The 22055-nt window shown below is 40.7% G+C and overlaps 1 protein-coding gene across 1 annotated transcript; it reads left to right on the top strand.

Annotated features, from left to right (window-relative positions):
* The first annotated feature begins 4320 nt into the window (after positions 1–4320).
* On the top strand, positions 4321–21830 carry hells (helicase, lymphoid specific). Its single transcript, XM_080016547.1, has 22 exons — positions 4321–4412; positions 5606–5700; positions 6543–6665; positions 7890–7931; positions 8059–8092; positions 8329–8399; positions 8512–8553; positions 9297–9524; positions 10124–10306; positions 12483–12626; positions 13126–13322; positions 13729–13825; positions 14625–14786; positions 15051–15181; positions 16890–17037; positions 17405–17488; positions 17817–17936; positions 18734–18850; positions 19350–19509; positions 19695–19791; positions 19902–19981; positions 21335–21830. The coding sequence occupies exons 1-22, from the start codon at positions 4385–4387 to the stop codon at positions 21421–21423; spliced, it is 2472 nt and encodes an 823-aa protein (XP_079872673.1). The 5' UTR covers positions 4321–4384; the 3' UTR covers positions 21424–21830.
* Positions 21831–22055: the final 225 nt, after the last annotated feature.

Below are 22055 nucleotides of genomic sequence, written 5' to 3'. Positions count from 1 at the left end.
GTAAGCCTATATGTGTTTGGCTCTTGGTCTGTTACCGCATGAAAAACCCAAGGAGGTCAGGCAAACAGCAAGCGGTGGGCAGTCATCTGCACATTCATGAGCTCACGTGCAATACATGTCAAAGTACAGGTACTGTAGTTGATGGACAAGTGATTCAGGTCAGACTGTGGAGCCAACTTTGTGGGGGCCTGCAGATAAGACCCGACCGGCTCTAATGATGAACAAGTTGAGAACTACCTGACAGAACGTGGATGCACGTGGCACTCTTTGCATATGGGCGGCAGCTGGGAGCGGATGATCGGAGTCATGCGCCGCATACTGGACGCCATGCTCCTCAGTCATGGAAGCGCAAAACTAACCCATGATGTCCTGAGGTTACAGCTATAGTTAATGCCAGGCCATTAACATCAGTGCCAACAGACCCAGAGCACCCCACCATTCTCACTATAGCTACTCTGCTTACCCAGAAGGTCGGTACACCCCCGTTACCTCCGGGCCAATTGAATGAGAGTGACAACTTCAGACATCGCTGGCAACAAGTTCAGAGTCTCGCTACCTTCTGGGAACGGTGGAAACGGGGGTATATTGGCGACCTACATGGAAGCCCTATCTGGAGGAGCATAAGGCCAAACGTGCAGAAAGGGGATTTTGTCCGACAGCAGGACAGCCAAGCTGAGAGGAACGACTGGCCTCTTGGCCTCGTTACAAAAACCTTTGCGGGCGACAATGGTAAGGTAAGGAAGATTGATGTGAGGATCAGCAGAGACTGTACAGCGAAGCTGTTCCTTCTCAGAGGCTGTCCTCCTTCTGTCCAACGACACCAAGGCAAGGAACTGTGAAGTAAGACATCCACTTCTTAACATTTAGGTTTCTGGTAGTTTGAAATCTTACAAATGCCAGACGGGGGGGATTGTTCTGTCTCTCCTAAATTAAGCTTTAAATCGAGATTCTGCGCCTTACAAAGAATGGAGGTTGGGGCGCCTACTGGCCATTTGTATGCATCGTCTGTACTTAAGGTCCGTCCCAATCGGTATTGTGCCATCACAGTGCTGTGACATCCCAATCCGCTTTGTGACGTAATGCTGTGACATCAGCCAGTCGGCTTAAAACTACAGTGGTACCTCGACTTACGACTGCGTCTACTTACGACTAATCCAAGATACGAGTAGCGATAGTCGCGAAAATCGACTTGTGACCGACTGCTCCAAGATACGACCATGTAAATTTGCAGTTGGCGCGTCAGCAGCCGGTCAGCAGTCAGTCAGCAGCCAGTCAGCAGTCAGTCAGCAGCCAGTCAGCGGGCGACCTACATCATGTGTGCACGTAGTTCGTGGCTTATCGAATTTTTTTCATATTTACTGTGTTCGTGCTGTGTATTTTGTTTATTTTCACCCTTCATGATTTCATAATTTATATGGGAAAAATTGCTTGTTTTAACATACGACCGTTCTTATAAAACAAATTAGAGTTGTAAGTAGAGGTACCACTGTACTAAGGTTCGGGGAAAACAGCATTGTAGCGTCTCCTTCCAGCCGCCTCGTTATTGCCTTGAGGGAGCAGAATCTGTGAGTATATAAGAGTTTGTAAGAGTTATGACAACTTAGAAACAAGTTATTTGCATTGACATAGATTGATTGTTAATCTGCATACCTTTGTGCTGCTTTACGCTCAAACTCTCTCTTGCCTTAGACTCAGGCTCTCTTGACTTAAGACTCAGACTCTCTGTTGCTTGGATTCTGACGCTCTCTTGCCTTGGGCTCTGGGCTGTGGAGCCAGCTCTGCCCTGTATTTAAGAACCTGAAAGCAACCTGGAATACCAGGGAGGCTTTGATTCAGGTCCTGCAGACTTCAAAGTAAACACAACTGGGTTAGATTCCATGCCAAGATTCATACATACATAATATACGCTGTATGATCGTCTTTGTTGCTTGAGACTTTCTCTGCTGCGACGCTAGATCGCATGATCATGACATCACCACCAAACAATTGTTCCATTGTTTCAGCACAAGTCAGAAAAATGCATTTAAATCAGCTTGGCAATTGTGGGGATAGATGGATAGATAGATAGATATAGATAGATAGATAGATCGAGAGATAGATAGATAGATAGAGAAGACACTCACACACATACATATATACATACATACATACATACATACATACATACATACATACATACATACATACATACATATTGTGACATATACAGAATGTTTATTGCATATTAGTATGTTATTTTTATTTTTATAACTATTATTTGACTTATCATACATTTCCTTTTTCCTACTTTTATTACTATGATCTATATCTACTTATTTAAATATCTCAATATATTTATCCATCCATCTATTTATTTAAATATATCTTTATCTCTCTTAACTGTCTCATAGTATTGACAGTCATTGGATCTCCAGCCCTTGATGTTTTTTCATGATCTCATAATTGTAAGCGTTGGTAGATTATTATTCAAACGTTGATTAGAATTGAACATTTCGAAGAAGGTGCAGCTGTCACGGGAATTTGCCAGCGCGAATTTATTTGTTGCCACATACTTCCACCCTGCGGCGAAAAACCGGCCTGCGCCGGAGAGAAGTCATTTGTGTGCAGAGGTGTACTGCGTTCCTCTCAAGCACCCGCGCACATGCACACTAGGTTGATTCTGCCGTTGCGCGCATGCGAGGATCTTTTGGAAAGAGATGGCGATCGATGGCGATCACTGTGTAATCATTCTGCTGTGTCTTTGCGTGTCCCATGAACGAACACGTCGTTTCGCGAAAGAAAAAAAAATATATATATATAAAATCAACAGTCATTGTATTTGAAATTCTACCGACAAAAAGTGTACGGAATGCTTATATTTGTTATACGCTCTGCTTCTATTATTTTTTTTTTTACATATTTAAAGGAAGGAAGGCCTTTGGAACACGGTGTGTGCGTGTGTGTGTGTGTGTGTGTATAAACGTGTGGCCGTTGGTTCGGGGAGTCGCGCCTGGAAAAAAGCTCAAGCGGCGACAGGACAAAGCCGACGCCTCGTCTTCGGCGGCGATCAACGGCGTCCTTTTAAATCGCCTTCCGGTTTGATGCTGCGTTCGCGTCAAACTCCGACAATCGGCAATTCCGACTCTCGTGCGCCCCACCTCCCGAGCTGAACGTGTTCAACTGGCTCTACCCGGTGAAGCGCGGAGGCCCGCGCTGCGAGAGTGGCAGCCACGGAGGAAAACCTCTGTTCGTGCGACGCTGACTTGTGTGCCCGTCATGCGGTTGTGGCGCCGTATCTGTTGACGGGGGGGCATCGCGTCGGGAAGGATCTTGCCGAAATTCCGACATGGAATTCCGACTTCCTTTGCGCTTTCCCAAATAGGAGAACGGGTTTTCCCGACTGACGACGTTGCAGGAATGCGTCGTAGAGTCTTTCTGGCAGTTCGCGGGAAATCTTGGGGAGGATGTTCGAAACACATCGGCGCCTGGGTGTCCCGCGCGATTTCGTCGTGGCCGAGCCTTTACTCCCGTTCGTTTAAAGCACTCCCTGCGCGCATATCATACTATAAATACCGTTTAAAATAATACGTCTCTATTTCTCCGCGAGTCAATCCCCACTGCTTACCGAGTCTCGACGTGCAATTGTTGGATACGCCCCTATTTCTATGCGAATGGTTTCTTCCAAACGCCGCGCGAAACTGTGACCCTCCCACCCGCGCTGTGTGTGTTGCACTGCGAGCCGGGAAGCCGCAGCTTCATGTCGCTCGGGCTGCTTTTGTCGGCAATATTTCCATTTTACAGACCTAATAAACATTAATAGCAATAGTTTAATTCATAAAAGTTTGCTAGCTCCAATACGCTGTACGGGTTTTTTTTTTTCAAATGCTAAGTGAGGGGTGCTGAATTAGCCTTTGTCGCTTACTAGTTTTGTATTTTTCCTGAAGAGAACTGTACAACGGCCTAGTGCCCGAAGAGAATCTCCTTCAAGTGTTGATCTGGTTGACTGACTGTACACGCCAACATAGAAGATGAGCAGGTACTTTCGTTAGCCTCTATTTTCGTTGTATTTTTGCAATATCTCTTGCCATGTGTTTTGCTTATGTTCTTTGCTTTACATTTTGCTTATGTTTTGCGTTTTATTTTGCTTATAGTTTTGCTATGGTTAGCTTATCTTTTCTCCATTGTTGCACTAACCTAGTCATCAAGACGTGCCAAGCGAATTGTCTGATCTGTTTCCATCTAACTTGGATGATTGTGGCTTAATAAAAAAACAAAACCGTGTGTGTGTGTGTGTGTGTGTGTGTGTGTGTGTGTGTGTTTTAATTTTAGCATGAAAGAAGCCTCTCGCAGTGCCTCCCCTCACTGCCCCAAACCAGATGAGCCAGAGCAGCCTCTGGGAACCAGCATGGAGACGGAGAACGCCTCCACCAGCGGTCTGTACTCAGCAACATCTGGAACTGTTACTCAACTTGGTTACTTTCCAGCATATCTATCGACCAAGTACAAGTACTTGGTTATTCTACTTGAGGATATTTTTTTGAGTACTTAATGCAACACTCATGAAACTTTAATTTTTTTTTACCTTAAAAAAAACAGCCTCAGAATCATTTTGATGGTACGCTGCTTGTAATATGAATGGCACCTCTTTCATTTCCACCCACCCCCCTGAACGCCTGTTATTGCACTATGTGGCTTCTCTGTTCGGGGTCGAAACCACAGGAAGAGTGTTAGGCTCAGGGTTTCCGTTAGCCGGTTATTACTGTTTTTCTGCCTGTCAAAATTTATATAGAAAAATCCAATAAATTATGAATTTGCAGGTCAAAATGTCCGGTAATAATGCTCATGCAAAACATAGCTGTTCCTCTTCCACGACAGCGTGGTTGAGACGAGCCAGTGGTGCACCCTTCACTCACTTTCATTGCGCCACGGGGTTTGTTTCATGAGTCGCACGTGCGAGCCGATCTGCCAGGCCGAGCACATCTGGTACCTACACTGGTAGAGGGGGCTCCATCCCTTCCTGCGTGCTCTCACCGCGGCTCCCCCAGAGCAACAAACGCTCAGTCCACGGCCCCGGGAAGCGGCGAGGTCCGTGCAAGTGGCGATGTTACCAAGCTGTAAATTATATAATTGTGTTTATAACATAGACTGTAATTGAAACGTGAGTGATAAAGTTCAGATTTGTTTGCTGAAATAAATTATTTTTGGACCCCGGACCGAGTTTTATGACAGTGGCGGGAGAGTGCAATTGCACTCAGAAACTGTGGGGGCCTCAAATACCAAAAGTTACATAGTGCTACTTTAAGTCTCGTTATTTGCTGAACTGAAGTACATTTAAGTGCAAGTACTTGTATACTTTTACCTATGTGGCACTTATTTGTGCTTTACTCAAGTAAAAGCTCTTGAGTACTTCTTCCACTTCTTATTTTACTGCACCAATTAGGAAAAAACATGTGAAATTGGTATAGGTCACACGTTGATGGTATAAATGCTGAAGTTTTGCTGTTATTTCTATTACAATGGATGTATTTTACTTATGCTGTAAAGTATTATTACATTGCATATAGTTTAATGTTATTATGGTACTGATCATTAACTAGCGTTGATCGTTGTTATATCACTGTTGCAGGTGGTGTTGGAGTCATCATCACAAAAGAAATGGAGGAAGAGGAGATGCAACTGATGGAGGAAGGGGAGAAAAAAGAAAAGGAGATGATAGAGAAGGTTGGTTATTGGTTTGTTTTTTTTATATTTTGGGACATATTTTCCACAGGTCCTTAAAGAAACACTATAACTTTTTTACCTTTTTAAAATAACATTTTCAAAATCATTTTGATGGTACACTGACTTGTAATATGAAGAATGGCACCTCTTTCATTCCCACTGAACGCCTTTTCTTGCACTATGTAACTTCTGTCTTCGGGCCAATCTTCCAGGCCAAGCACATCTGGTGCATACACCGGTAGCAGGGGGGCTGATTTCCGCGCCCTCTCTTCCCGTGGCTCCCCCGGAGCCACGGGCTGAGCATTGGGCCCACGGCTCCTGGAATCGGCGAGATCCGTGCAAGGGTGCTGTAACCTAGGCGTACATTATATTTGCGGTTCTAACATAGACTCTTATTGAAACTCGAAAGATAAGGTTCAAATTCGTCCGGTAAAAACAATTATTTTCAGACACCGGACCGAATTTTACGACCGTGGTGTAAAAGTGCAATTGCACTCAAACTGTAGGGGCGGCAAGTACCAAAAGTAAGATAGTGCTGCTTGATTGTCTTTAAACTCAATGAAAAAAAACATTAAGCCTTAAAAGTAATGAAATAGTATTACATTTACATTTCTGATGTCATCTTTTCAACATTTTTGTAAAGTTTTATTCATCCATATGTTTGTCCAAAAAACAGTGTTTAAAACTGTCCCTGAAAAGTATTAATTTTAACTACGATACTCTTATTTGGGATTCTCATTTAATTTCACTCACTCACTTCACTCACGCTGTATGATATAATCATGTCAACGCTGTTATACATTTCTATTTGCTATTAACATTTTGGGATGATCCCCGTCCAGGCCCGGGAGTCTCTGGACAGGGATTCCCATGAGATGCGCTTCAAGAGGCTGCAGCACCTGCTGGATAAAAGCAACATCTACTCCAAGTTCCTGCTTACCAAGATGGAGCAGCAGCAACTCGAGGTCTGGGACATTTACACTTAATAATTATAATAACTCTGTTAGATAGAGTATAAAATGTGTTATCTGCTCCCATTAAATCATCATCCCATTAAATCCTCCCTGGAGGGAAATGTAGGTGTCACAGCAGCGCACGTCAAAATAATAATAATAATAATAATAATAATAATAATAATAATAATAAAGAAATAAGAATTAAAAACAGAAACAAATTGGCAATATGCAGTAAACCTAAAAATAAGAATATAAAAATATCCAATAAATCAAAAAATTTACCTTTACCCTAGAAATAGACATTTAAACTAAAAATTAACGAAATAAAAAATAAAATAGGGAAAAAATGACTATACAATAAATCAAAAATTCCACAATTTAAAAAATGTAGTTGAAATAGAAAATATACCTTAAAATTGACATTGAAAAATGATAAACCTGAATCATATCAACATATTGTTAAAAAAATGTGTTCTGATTCCTTACAGCTATCTTGCTCTTATATCTGGTTGTATTTAGAAACAGAAGCTCATGCACTTAAATGTGAGGTTGCTCCAATGGTCGACGTATGCTTAGATTGTTTCTAGCCTCGCTTTGGACAAAAGTGTCAGCTCAATGAATAAATTAAAAAAACAAGAAACCTGAAGAAATACTGAAAATGAGAATTGCAATACACAATGAACCCGAAATAGATAAAAATGCCAATACATCCAAAAAATTGCTATTTAAAATAAATAAATAAAAGCTGGGAGGTCATCAATTGTTACTGCCTCAGAAAAGAAACTCCAAAAAGTAATTAGCGTTTATATTAACAAATTCAATTCCAGGCAAGGTGTGTGTATATTCCTCCTGGCAGCCTTTAAGTTCTTTAAAAATATTAAGTAGACACGGTTGTTTTTCCTTTTGTTGACTCTTAAGTATTTTTACATTGTATAATATTTGTTTTACTTTGCACTTGGTTGATTTCTCCTGTTGAAGCTTCTTTCTGCTCTCACATCAAAGCTCTTCCAGCAGAGGATTAGGATCGTGAATGACGGGCACGTGAATTGGAATTAACTCAAGAATTTAAAGTCCTTGACCTTTTGAGCACGTGGGTCAGATGATAATTGGGCAGTCATTTCTTCCGTCCCCTCATGGTGTCTCCGGTTTCACGCTCAAAAAGATATGGAGGGAATCACAACCGCACATTTAATTGTGTCGTTTAACTTCTTATCGCATTTATTTGTATTTCAGGAGAAAGTCAGGAAGGAGAAACTTCAAAAGAAGGCTGGGAAGGTGTGTGTCTCTCTCTCTCTCTCTCTCTCTCTCTCTCTCTGTGTCTCTCTGTGTGTGTGTGTGTGTGTGTGTGTGTGTGTGTGTGTGTGTGTCTCTCTGTGACTATACATTGTTATTTCTTTCTTAGACGTCGAAGACTGATGACTCACCTGTTGACAAAGGTGAGAATGGCTGGTTTTTAATTGTTCAGACTTTTTAATGTCAATCTTCTAATTTCTAGAATTGAATTGCTAAGACTACATTGGTTTCAACATCTGGTTACAGATTACATACCCAATAATCTGGCATTTAACTGGCGTTATAAAGGAACATTTACAGCTATTCCATTAATATTTTTTCAATTTTGAAAAATTTGTTAATTGGGAATAACAATCTGTGTTTTATTTATTTTTTTAAGCGGCGGGATCGGGCAAAAGGAAGCGAAGAAGGGAGGACGATTACAAAATTGCAGATGTCATGTCTAAAGAGGTGCCCTCTCCCTAAAAGCTTTGCAAAATGTACCATATCTGAAAATACAATTTTATTGATGTACTTACTTGTTTTTTTTATTGTTTTTTTTTTTTTTTGTTTTTTTTTTAAGGAAATCATGTCAAAGGTCAAGAAAGTTAAAGTGGAGGAAGAGGTGGGTTTTCATGTTGAAAATATTCATGCCTTACAGAATGTTATACGGTACCGTATGTAATTAAATCAGGCACACCTTTATTTGCTTTTATCATTTTGTATACCTGTACCTTAAGATGTATTTTATACATTCTACATTGCAAGGGGATATTGATTGGAAATGGTTTTATAACTGGTATACATGATTAAAGAGCTTCACCTAAGGAAGATGATTCACAACAATGTAGCTACATCTGCCACATGGTAGCGGCCTTGGACATATCCACATGAATCTTTCCAGGTCTTAGATTGTAGTTTCTACGTAGTGCCACAAGATGGCACCACAAGTGAGTATTAGCATTAGCATTAGCATGTAGAGGGAGTGATACGAGTAACCTAAAATCAGACCATAACCGTATTGAGTAATAATCCACAAGCGCTGCTTTTGCGGTTTAAAGGTGCAGTGTGTAGAATTTACGGAACGGACTTGGCAAAAATTGAATATTTAATGAAAAAATATTTTAAAAATGGATAAGTGTTTTAATTAGTGTATAATCCCATGAAAATAAGAGTCGTCCTGTTTTTGTTACCTTTAGAATGAGATGTTTTAATCTACATGGGCACGGATACGCTTCACGGAGGCTGCCATGTTGCCCTGCCTCACCCCTAGATGCCACACGGTTCTATACACCTGTAAAAGAGACCTATTGTGAGATGAAGTTCATTTATTCTTCTTCTTCTTCTTCAAAAAAAAAACAATTCCAGGAGCAGGGTCCTGCCCACAGAAAGCTGGAGGCAGAGGACATCGAGAAGATCAGCGACTCCAACACGGACATCAAGGGCCGGCTGTCGGAGGCGGTGCGGGACAGCGCCAAGCAGCTGCTGGACCCCGATCGCACGGTGGAGGGCCAGGCCGTGCCCGCCCAGCAGCCCAGCCTCTTCACTGGGGGCGTCATGAGGTGGTACCAGATAGAGGGCATCGAGTGGCTCCGGGTGAGGATCCTAAGGATTATTTTTGAGAGTTCTCTGTGTACGACCTTTTATTATGGGTAATTTTATTAAAATATTTTTTTAATACAACCTTTTATTGAGTAATTATTTTTGATTAGTAATTTCATACATATTTTTCCAAAGTGCAACAATTTATAGACAGTAATTATTATATTTGTGGGTCATTTTATTAAATGTTCTTAAAATATATTTTTCAAGTGTAGCCATTGATTTCAGGAAATCATTTTTTTATAGGCTCAAGGTTTTAGGTGCACTTTTTATTGTGATAATCTTTTTTGTTTTTAGGTACGTTTCATTGCGGATTTATTAATATTTTCAGGTTTTGTTTTTTTTAAGTAAGCTTTTAAGTATAGCTTCTTGAAAAAGATGAGTGGCTTATGTCCCCAAGCATTGTCAGTATTGCATCTTCTGTACAAAGTGTATTGACGGTGCTACACTAAGGAAATGAACTATGAAAATAGAAAAGAACAGTATTTTTGTCTCTTGTTCTAAATGAATATTTTTGCTGTGATCTTGTCCCTTTGCTGTCTCACCAGCTGCTAGATGTCAATTCCTTTTTGTTTTTTTCTTTGCGCCTCCAGATGCTGTGGGAGAACGGCATCAACGGCATCCTGGCAGATGAGATGGGTTTGGGGAAGACAATCCAGTGCATCGCCCACATTGCCATGATGATCGAGCGCAAGGTGAAGGGCCCCTTCCTGGTGGTGGCCCCGCTCTCCACACTGCCCAACTGGATCAACGAATTCAGGCGCTTCGCTCCACAGGTACCAGAGTATTAATATTATTGTGAGGGGTCCATCCTGCATTGTTATTGTTGTTTGGATTTTTAATATTATTATTCTCCTTGGCATTTTTTCGCGCTAAAAGTGTCTCAAAACACAACAACCGCTGGACTGGGTTGTGGTCTCGTAAGAACCGGGAGGCCTTAGACATCCATATCGATATACATTCTGAGCAGGTATCAATGGAAAGACTGATGAAAGAATTATGAAATTTGACCGAAGTAGCCCAACGTTCATGCATCGCCGACACCCCAAGGTTCTCTGTGAGGTCTGGTGGGGGTGGGAGATGAGTTTGAGTCGGACGCTTTGTGGCATCATCATCCAATTTGTTATATATGTGCAGGTTTCGGCTCCCAATGTCCATTTGCGTCGTGCGTATTGTCTCCATCACTCTGTACTGGTTACAAGCCGCTGTGTGTGTTTTTCCATTGATATTTTATCTCTTTTGCTCTTTTTGTAAATGAGGGCGTTCTGTTTTCATCTAACCCCGTGTTAGATGCGGCGTTGTGTCCCACCTTACTTTGCGGGATTCAGCAAAGTTGTAAGATGAAAACTGTTGGAGTCCATTCAGTCAGCATTCCGTCACTATGTCATCACTGCCTGACACTAGGGCTGAATGATTCACATGACAATCTAACCAATAGGGCTGACCAGGGCCGGCTCTTCCTTAAGGCAAGACAGGCGACTGCCCTAGCCTGCCATCCCAGGAGGGGTAGTTAATTTTTTGTCTCCTAATGGAATGAAACCGTGCGTACTGGGGACGCTGCCCCTCCGCCTATAGCAATTGTTTTAACCCTCTGCGCTGCCCCCTCCCCGGTGAGACCCGAGGCCAGGGTGCGCTGTGCACGGCATGTGCTGCTTGCAGAGCTCGGAACATCTGTAGAGTCCGGACGGAGCCTCTTCCAGAATAATGCGTCCTTTTTGTTGCTCATTTTAATGAGTTGCAGTTAAAGCTGTCCCTGAGCACACATTTGGCCCTCCGTGTATGTGGACTGTGCCTGCAAAACTTTTATTAAATATCTGCTGAAACACTGAATATTTTTCGAATGTTCATTTTCAGATTTGAACAATTACAAGGCTTGAAGTTAAATCAACAAGTCGCTATTCTACTGTGATAGGTTTTTCTTTTTACAATTCAAAAGTTAAGTAAAGATATGTTATTCATATCAATTCATGCATCAACTTATCCCATTTCATTATAACAAGTAGGCCTGGCCTACAGGAAATAACAGTTTATATGTTGACTGTATCCAATGTTGTGTTGGTCATACTAGAGAAAGATTTATTGATTGTGTCTGGTGAATAATGCAGAAGATAGGGAACTTAAAAAAAAAAAAATTATATCCATTTTCACAGACAACACAGTGATTATAACAATGAGAAGTTTTGGTTTACAGACAAACATGGACGGTTGTTTTAAAGACATGAGGGTTGTGCTGTGTATACCGCATAGTGGTTGCTCCACGAGACTAGCAACCAGGAGACAACAGACCGGGGGAGCCCATGCTGCGTTCAATGTAAACTCTGAAAATTGTGCTGCGTTTGAGAGAACCTGGGAAACTGTAAAACATACCAATCCTAACTAAACTGGACCCGTCTATTGCTGCCTACAACTGTATTTGTTATTATTGTTTTTATTTCATTCTTTATATCCTGATAATGTCTTTGTGTATGTAGTCCACCTTGAGTCAAAAACACTGGCAACCAGTGATAAATGCAACTAAATTAATAAGTGGTGGTTTTGGATAATTGTAAACAACTTTTTCCATGTACTGTTTTTAACGATGTATTATAGCAGGGAGTGCCATTGACTTACATTAAAGAACCCAATAATTCAGTAAAATGAGTCCAATTTATTTTTGTTTTTTTAATTTCACATAAATTATTTAAAAAATATTAATAACAGTAATATTTTTATTATTTTCATTCATGATATTAATATTACACTATTACAATTATTTGAGAAACAATGAGTTCACATAATCAAAAACACTTTTATTAAGAAATTCCTGGTATTTTATATGAATATTTCTGTTGCAGTGAAAAATAAAACAAGAAAACAACTATCTGGGCCATTTTCGACCCATCATATACATTCTAAGTTTAAAAAGTTACCCAAAGAGCCTGTTGACTGACTTTTTTCCCCCCATTTTTTCAGGTGACTGTTCAGCTGTACCACGGGCCCAAGCCGGAGAGGGCCAAAGTGCTGAAGACCATTAAGAGGCCCCAGGGCCCACTCAGCATGTGTCCAGTCATCGTCACCTCCTTCGAGATCGCCATGATTGATAGGAAAGCCCTGCAGGTAGGAGAGAAGCTTTTTTTTTTTTTAATCCATCCATATTCGTATTCTGCATCCATATGTATATTATCTATCTATATTTATGCTTTATACCCACAGCCATATTTTCAACCATACTCACTTCCTTTTCATTTAATTCATCCTGAGCATGGAATTGCATTTTTAAAAATTCTTTATGTATTTTGCGATTTGCGTCCTTTTTTATGAAGTACGCGCCAGATTCCTTGTATATGAAAATGTACTTGGCGGAATAAACTGAATAAAATATTCATGTATTTAAGAAGGCTTTAAAAAAAGACTGTGTGTGTGTGTGTGTGTGTGTGTGTGTGTGTGTGTGTGTGTGTGTGTGTGTGTGTGTGTGTGTGTGTGTGTGTGTGTGTGTGTGTGTGTGTGTGTGTGTGTGTGTGTGTGTGTGTGTGTGTGTGTGTGTGGTTTCTGTAAAACAAGTTTAATTAAAAGGAATTTTTCAATGAATAGAAAAATAAAAAGTCTGTCCCTCCAGCGGTTCCAGTGGCGGTATCTCATCGTGGACGAGGGCCACAGGATAAAGAACTTGAACTGCCGCCTGGTACGGGAGCTCAAGGTGCTTCCCACCGACAACAAGCTGCTGCTGACGGGGACGCCGCTGCAGAACAACCTGGCGGAGCTGTGGTCACTGCTCAACTTTCTGCTGCCCGAGGTCTTTGATGACCTCAAGAGGTATGTCGGGGACTAACATGGATTTTTAAAAATATGTTCGTATTAAAAATGTGTGTTTCCCAACCTTTCCCATGGCACCACCACTAAGCTGTTAACCATTTAAGTGTCACAAAAATGTATACCTGTCTTCTTTTTTTTTTTTTTTCCCCTCCTCCTTCAAGGGCCCGTAGGACCCTATTTTTTTAATTTTATTTTTTTTGTGCTAAAGGTATCTGAAACATGACAACCGCAGGACGCACAGACATGGTTGAGGTCTCGTTAGAACAGGGATGATTCAGACGTCTATATATATATATGTAAACGTATTTTATGTGGAACTTGGACGATTTTCACGTGCTGCAGCGGTTGAAAATCGCTGAATATTTTTATTTAATCCTAATGTGTTCTCACGATTTCCGCCAAACAGCTTTGAGTCGTGGTTTGACGTGGACACGATTCACTCCGAGGGCGAAAATGTCGTGGCCAATGAGCGAGAGCAGAACGTCCTGAGCATGCTGCACCAGGTAGGTCCAAAGTGCTTTATTATTATTTTACATTTACATTACATTTAGTCATTTAGCAGACGCTTTTATCCAAAGCGACTTACAATTGTTCAAACACCGACGGACGCAGCCATCAGGAGCAATTAGGGGTTAAGTGTCTTGCTCAAGGACACTACAGCATGCTAGCAGGAGGAGCCTGGGATCGAACCAGCAACCTTTAGATCACTAGACCACCAGCTCTACCGCCTGAGCTACCATCCCCATTTTAATATATTATTAAATATCCAACTATAATGTAACATTTTATACCCAGTCTATACTGTCACTTACCGTACACACACACACCAGAATCCGATTTCATCACTTGCGATCGCTCAATCCCTAAAGAGCTGTCACTCTACACTCACATCAGAAGAGATCGCTGTCGCTTGTGAGCGTTCCTGTTCAACTCGTGGCTGAGTAGTTGCCATAGCAGCGTATGAACAGATTAATGTGCACATAGCTGCAATCATTTATTTAGATGTTGTTTGCAAATGTTTTTATTTTTAAGTGATCGTTGTTTGCGGTTATTTTTACATTTATTTTAAAAATAAATATTACATGTAATATATTAATATATAAAACATTACTCCACAAATCAAGTGCCTTCCCACCCCATTATGCACCACTCCTGCTCCTCTCTTTTTTTTTTCTCTTCTGTATGTGTCCCTCAGGCTTTTCCATTTTCTCTTACCGTCTTCAACTAATGATGAACCTTCTGTCTTTGCATATGTTAATGCCCATGTATTACTTTTTTTTTTTTTTCTGTTTTGTTTTTAAGATTCTGACTCCGTTCTTGCTGAGGAGGCTGAAGACTGATGTGTTGCTAGAGGTTCCTCCCAAAAAGGAGATTGTGGTCTACGCTCCGTTGACGGCCAAGCAGGAGATGTTATACACGGCGGTGGTCAACAAGACCATCGCCAAAGTGCTGGGCCAGGAAAAGGTAGCGCCTCGTTTGGGATGTTTTTAGGAGAAATTTTAACTTTATACAAGTTGATAACATTAATACTTGTGTGGTGAGATCATGGAAGGATGGCGATGCACTTGACCTCTTTTAACCTATACGCTGATGACTAGCTATTTCACATAGAGAAGACAATGGTGGGACATGGATTAACAAACAACAAATGAATGGTTAATGTAACGATTTACAAGCTTTCCTATTTTAAATGTACTTTGTGTTCTTTATCTATTTATTTATTTTCAGGCAGAGCCTCCAGTGGATCTGACGGCGAGCGGGAGGCCGGTCCGTCACAGGAAGGTGGTGAACTACAAAGAGACTGACCTGGAGAACCTGGAGAAATACCTGGAGATGGTCAGCAAGGAGCAGGAACAGGGGTCAGCAATACTTATATATACAACAGAGTATTTGTATGCCATTGCATCTAGGACAGAGTTCATCTGCAAGTGGAGTTCAACTTCTTAACCTGCAATGGAACTCTTTAGTCTTGAATCATCAAGAACTGCTGTAAAAACTGTCCTGTGGACGACCTGTAGGATGACAAGAGCACAGCTTTTTGTTGTACAGAACCACCACCAGCCCCCCTCTTGGGAGAATGATCTTACCATGTTTTGGTCTATAAACAACTAATCACTACTCCAAGAGGGGGAGAATCACCACGGGTGAGACGTGGAGAGAAATAAACAGTGAACCAAACAACATGTACATGGAAAAACATAAACATAGAAACATCAGAGAACAACATGTATCAAAAAACCTGAGTTAATTAAGTCCAGGAAAACTGCAACAGCAACTCGGCACGTGGCCTCTTCCTGTCATAGTTATGGCAGTAAATGAGGGAGAAAAGGAGAGTGATGTAACCAGGAGGGTGTTTGGGGTATGTTCAAAGCAGGAGCTGGTGGTCTGTGTCTGTGCCTGTGATGAGCGCCACGACACAGCCCTGACTTAGGAAGACTCAAGTAGTCACTGCATATATATATGACCAAATATATGTGACAAATAATCTTAAGTAGTATTAATGGATGGAGTTATGTCGGTGATAAAAGTAGCCCATATTTCATTAAATGAATCAACCTTGTTTTTGGATATTGCCAATAGTTTTTCCATGGAGATTTATTCTATCAATCAATGTAACCATTGGGATGTAGTGAGATTATCTCTGTTTTTTCCAATTGAGTAATATTATTTTCTTGGCAATTGTGAAGGCGATCAAAATGGGTTGGTGGTGTTTGAGTGGTTAGTCAACCAAGGAGAGGTTACCAAGGAGACATACAGACGCTGAGACTGGAATGCTGGGACCCAGAAGGGTTGATAGCGTCTTGATGATTGTTGGTCCAGAATGTTTGGATAGGTGGGCAGAGCCAGATGGCATGAAAGTAGTCATCTCTGGTATTAAGGGAACACTGAGCGCAAACGTCTTGTTTTGGGTGATATGAGCTCTGTGCAGAATCTTATATTGGATGTGTTGCATTATGGAATTGCGGGTCTTAGAAAAGGTGTTGTTGCAAATAAGTTTCCAAAGGTTGATATCTGTGGAAACGGCAAGCTTTCTTTCCCATTCCATGGTAGGTAAAGATTAAGTGTCATCTGTTTTTAATAAAAGTTTGTATATTTTGGAAAAGGGATTTTTTTTTATTTTTTTTTTTATTTTTTTAAATGACCTGGATGGGTATGATATTCAATCATTGGAGGTGGTTGTGGGATGTTGTTTGTTTAATTTAATTTAGATCAATATATTAAATATATAAAAATATTCCTATTATATTCATCAGTTTTACCTATTTAGTGTGAAAATTAGTATAGTGTGAAAATAACGAGTTATGGTCAAAATGCCATCAAATACATTTGACAATGTTTATTTTGTCTTTATTTTCTCAATAATCAAATCATAGTATGAACATAACTATGCACTGCTTTTTAAATAAAAAAGGCTGTTTTTGGGACCATATTTGAGTACATTTGAAAATGATGATTAACTGCACCAATATCATGTGATTAATCGCGATTTGTTTGCAAACTGAATACAAAATATACCTTTTCAAATGCCAAAAAAAACAATCTTTGGATTTGGTATATCTACCACAGGTCTGTTGCTCCAGTGGTGGATTTCCACAGCCCACTGGACGTGCAGATCAACCTCAAGATGCAGAACATCCTCATGCTGCTCAAGAGGTGCTGCAACCACCCCTACCTGGTGGAGTACCCCCTGGACCCTGCCACGCAGGAGTTCAAGGTAACCAGCAGGGCCGATGAACTGGACATTTGACATTAAAAAATAAGTGTGGGGGTCAAATCTGGACAAAGACACCAAAATAACTCATCCTATTACTTTTTGTATATTCTCAATATTTTTGTATAGTTTTTTTATTTCGCTATTTCTTTGTGTATTTGGATTTCTTTGTATAGTTGGCTTTATATCAGACTGTTTCGCTTTTTCTTTTTCTTTATTTTTTTTTTTATTCTTTTTTTTTTTTCCAAGTTTTTTTTTTTATTTTTAGCTAATTGTTTTGCTATTTTAGCAATCCCCACCCTGACAAATCGCTGGTATATGTAAATGCGCTTGGCAGAATAAGCAGATTATGATCATTTCCTCCGTGCAGATTGACGAGCAGCTGGTGCAGAGCTCGGGGAAGTTCTTGATCCTCGACCGGCTGCTGCCCGCGCTCAAGGAGAAGGGCCACAAGGTAAAACGGGCTCAAATGTTCGTAGTGTGATGCTCAGATTGTGAATTTGTTTATGTAGAAGTGTATATTTACAGTCAAACCTTTGGTTTATTGGCTTATTGCCAACATTTGGTTTACTGTTTACGAGTTATATTTGATGTCAGGTTTATTGTACATCACCATTTTTATCTTAAGTTCATCTTCCTTTGTCTCTGTTTATTTATAGATACCGTAGGTAGGTAGGTAGGTAGGTAGGTAGGTAGGTAGGTAGGTAGGTAGGTAGGTAGGTAGGTAGATATGGATTATGCATAAAGGGCAGTCTGATGTTGTTTTATTTATTTTTGTCCAGGTCCTGATCTTCAGCCAGATGACGTCCATCCTGGACATCCTGATGGATTACTGCTTCCTGCGTGGCTTCCTGTTCAGCCGCCTGGATGGCACCATGTCTTATGCCGACAGGGACGACAATGTGAGTTTGATGGGATGTCGAAAGCGTCTAGCTTGGCCATCGCATACACAAGTCGTGCTCTCAGAATAATAATAAGAATTTACATAAATTGACCCTCCCTACAAGTGTACGAGGCTGACACTCGTGTCCACTTGGAACATATTTACCTTTAGATTCACTTGAGTGAGAGTCAGCAATGTGTCAGGACAAATGGAGAACACTGACCTTATATTTCATGATTAATTTGATTTAGTGATCATTTTACCTCTGCATATGGGACGCTTGCATTTCAGTGCCTGATTAAAATGGAAGGTGAATATAGAGAAATGTATTGCAATTTAAGGTTTTTTTCTCAATGTGAATGAGTGTATTTTTATTCATACAGTATATCATCTATATTTATATTTTGTACAGCCTTTTATACTTGTATTTATATTTATTCTGCCACTCAGCCCCAGATATTACATTACATTACATTTAGTCATTTAGCAGACGCTTTTATCCAAAGCGACTTACAATTGTTCAAACACCGACGGACGCAGCCATCAGGAGCAATTAGGGGTTAATTGTCTTGCTCAAGGACACTACAGCATGCTTGCAGGAGGAGCCTGGGATCAAACCAGCAACCTTTAGATCACTAGACCACCAGCTCTACCTCCTGAGCTACCATCCCCATTTTAATATATTATTAAATATCCAACAGATATTGCATTTGAACTTCATTTGTTTTATTTTAATTCGCTATTTTCCCACTTTTTCAGTGGGATTAATAATGAGCCCTGAGTGAATTACACATTCCTTTCCTTTTCTCCTCCCAGATGACCAAATTCTCCAACGATCCGGAAGTGTTCTTGTTCCTCCTGAGCACCCGAGCAGGAGGCCTGGGCATCAACCTGACGGCCGCCGACACCGTCATAATTTTCGACAGTGACTGGGTATGACAACAATAAGAAACATTATGAAATTATTTTGATTTATTTTAAGATTCATTTATTCTGTAAACAAAATGATTCTCACACATTTGATCCCACATATAACACTATTATGGCGTTAAGAAAAGAGGGGGGGGGGGGGGTAACAAATTATAATGAAAAAAAAAATCATAACAATTTAAAAAAATGAAGAAAAACATATCCCAAATTCTTTGAAGAAAGAAATGTGTACATTTTATTTTTTGTAGGCCTGTACATGATGTATCTATCTGAAAAGGAGCAGGGATGAACACATCTTTTTCCTGTTCCTTATACTCTTAATCTATCTATTAACCTAAATCACATGGATTCAGTCTACAAGAGATCCACAAAATGTATTTTTCAAACCACCTGTCTGAAACCTTTCTTGACTTTAAACTCAAGATGGATGCTATAGAGTTCAGAGGTTTTACAATAAAATCCACTGAATCCACTTCTTCTGACTGCGTTTCCCTGGTTCCAGAATCCGCAAGCGGACCTCCAGGCCCAGGACCGCTGCCACCGCATCGGTCAGACCAAACCGGTGGTGGTGTACCGCCTGGTGACGGCCAACACCATCGACCAGAAGATCCTGGAGAGGGCGTCGGCCAAGAGGAAGCTGGAGATGATGGTCATCCACAAGAGTGGGTGGAGGGGTTTTCTTTGTTTTTATTTTACTTTTCTAAAATTTCCCTCGGGAGATGAATAAAGTATCTTGTTTATCTAGTCACAACGTTGTGTCTTAGTTGAACTTTTTTTTTTTTTTGTTTTTTCATTGAGTAAATAACAATTTACTTACCAAGCCATTTTTTGGTTTGTTTGTTTTTAGATAAATTCAAAGGAGCGCAGGCGGAACTGAACCAGAGTAAGAGCTGTGTGGATCTGGAAGAGCTGATGGAGCTGCTGAAATCCAGAGACACAGAGAAGTAAGAAACCATCCGGCAGCACTTTTGTTGGTGAATGCAGGGGAATCTTTTTATTCTGTTTATTTTATTTTTCCTCTGTAACATACCATCTTGTGTGTCCGCTGTGGTAGGCAGGTGAAGGGCTCCAAGGGAAAGGTGATCAGTGACAAGGACCTGGAAACCCTGCTGGACCGCAGTGACCTGCTGGGGGGTGGGTGTACATTTACACCGCAGAAAATACACAATGGAACACTGACCTTCTTTACACAAAATATGACATATCCCATCAACCAATATCCCATAAAAATGTATTTGGGGCGGGACCCCTACATACCCCCTATTGTTTTTGTTCTGATTTTTAGGGGTCCAGTCCAAAGGGCGGGAACCCTATTGTTGGTGTTTTTTTTTTTTTTTTTTTTTTTTTTTTTTTTGTTTGTTTTTTGGATTATTGTTATTCACTAGCCGTTCTCTAGCCGAAAGTGCCTGGCGTAATGGTAATCATAATTCAATACATTTTATAAAAATGTGCAATTAATTTACATATTTAAATAATAAAATAAATTCCAGTTAAACTAGAGGGCGGGCGAGATAGCATTAGGTTTGGCGTGGGTTTCTTGTTGTACGCTACGAGCTAGAACTAACCAAGGTAGCAATGGAGCCGGGGAACAAGTTACGGAACAGGAAAACAACTTTGCCGCGCCATAAACCCACACTTCGCGGCGGAGGCCCACACATCCCCACAGTGTACTGTGAGTGAGAGGAGGCGGGGCTACGTGGGCGCTGCGGCGGGGGTGTGTCAACTGGCTGTTGGATAGAAGAGAGAACGCAGCTGGTACCGGCATATCAATAGTGCGTAAAATTAGTATTGAAACCATTTCAGAAATGGTTAGAAATTAGAAATATTCAGAATCGATATGTATAGAGAAATAAATATTAACACTAACCCTGCTTTAGATCTGTGTGGGCTCTACCGGTCAGCATGGTATAGTCAAATCCATACTGTAAGGCAAATTCATACCGGTGTTCTTTCTATTACTTTCTCTTGCCTACACTTCAACTGTCAAGAAAGTGCTGCCAAGTTTTATTGGGTCGAGACGAGAGACAGCAGGAAGTGATGCTGCCTTCCATGGGAACTCGGAAAACTCTGATTTGTGTTGGTAGGAAGTGACACCACGGGAACTTGGAAAACTGTGTCGATATTCCCAGGTCTGATTTTCTGGGTAAATATTTTAGACTTCTCAAAAAAATTCCCGCCCACCTTCTCATGGCTTGGTGGTTGGAAATCTCTGTGATAGGGTACATAAAACTTGGGCTGGGGGGAGCAGAAAATACAACTGAGGGGGCAAAGCCACCACACCAGCCCTCGTGGTGCCAGGCCTTTTTTAGCCGCAATACTTGATTGAATAAGAGCAGGGTGGTTTTTAAAATGTATTACATTTGACTCTTGAGGCTCTGAATAAAATGAGCTATCAATGATGCTTTCACACCACTTTCACCTTATTCAACCGTAGGCTAACAAGTGCTTTTATTCAATTATTTTGTTTTATCTTTTGTTTTATTTTAGACAAGGGGAAGAGGAGCTCCAAGCAGGAGAAGGTGGGAGTTTTCAGAGTCATCGAAGCCGAAGAGTCATCTGAGATCAGCCTGGCCTGAGGCGGAGTGTTTGAGGATCACATAGCTGCTGTTTCTACTGGGAGTCCAAAATCTGACTTGTTTTGTTTCCAGAAACTACTGAGTTGTTGTTGTTTTTTTTGTTTGTTTGTTCGTTTTTAAGGAGAACTAAAAACTCTTGTGCCTGTAAACAGCCTTTATTTGTCATTGTTTGTTTCAACCTTTTGGGCTGAAACCACTAGGAGGTGCTGGAGTTCAAACTTAAAAGTATTCTGCGTTCCATGTTAGCCTACATCGTCCTCCTTTGGGGTTTTTTTGTTTTGTTTTGTTTTTATTGTTATTGGAGGAATTCCCCCTCCAGAAGCCCAGAAAATCAGAAAAAGAGACAAAAAAAAAAAGTAACTTATGACTTCCAAGAGTCTGAATATTTCCATTGATCAAAGCACTTTCACACGAGAAAAGCAGAGTTGAAACAGATGTTTTGCCCTTTTCTTTTTTTTTTTTTTTTTTTTAAATCAATAAACCTTATAACCTGATGACTTGTGGTTTATCGGTTGGGTGTGTTCCTTGATCAATGTGATAAAAAGCCCTGGATGTGTATTGAATCTTTCCTCAACCTAATTTTACCAAGTTGCGTAACACGCCCTTCTTTCTCTTCAAAAGCCCTTCCTGTG

Source organism: Zeus faber (assembly GCF_960531495.2).
Source record: "Zeus faber genome assembly, chromosome: 16".
Taxonomy (NCBI): Eukaryota; Metazoa; Chordata; class Actinopteri; order Zeiformes; family Zeidae; genus Zeus; species Zeus faber.
Note: the sequence above shows the minus strand (reverse complement) of the source record. Positions and strands in the feature narration are given on the sequence as shown.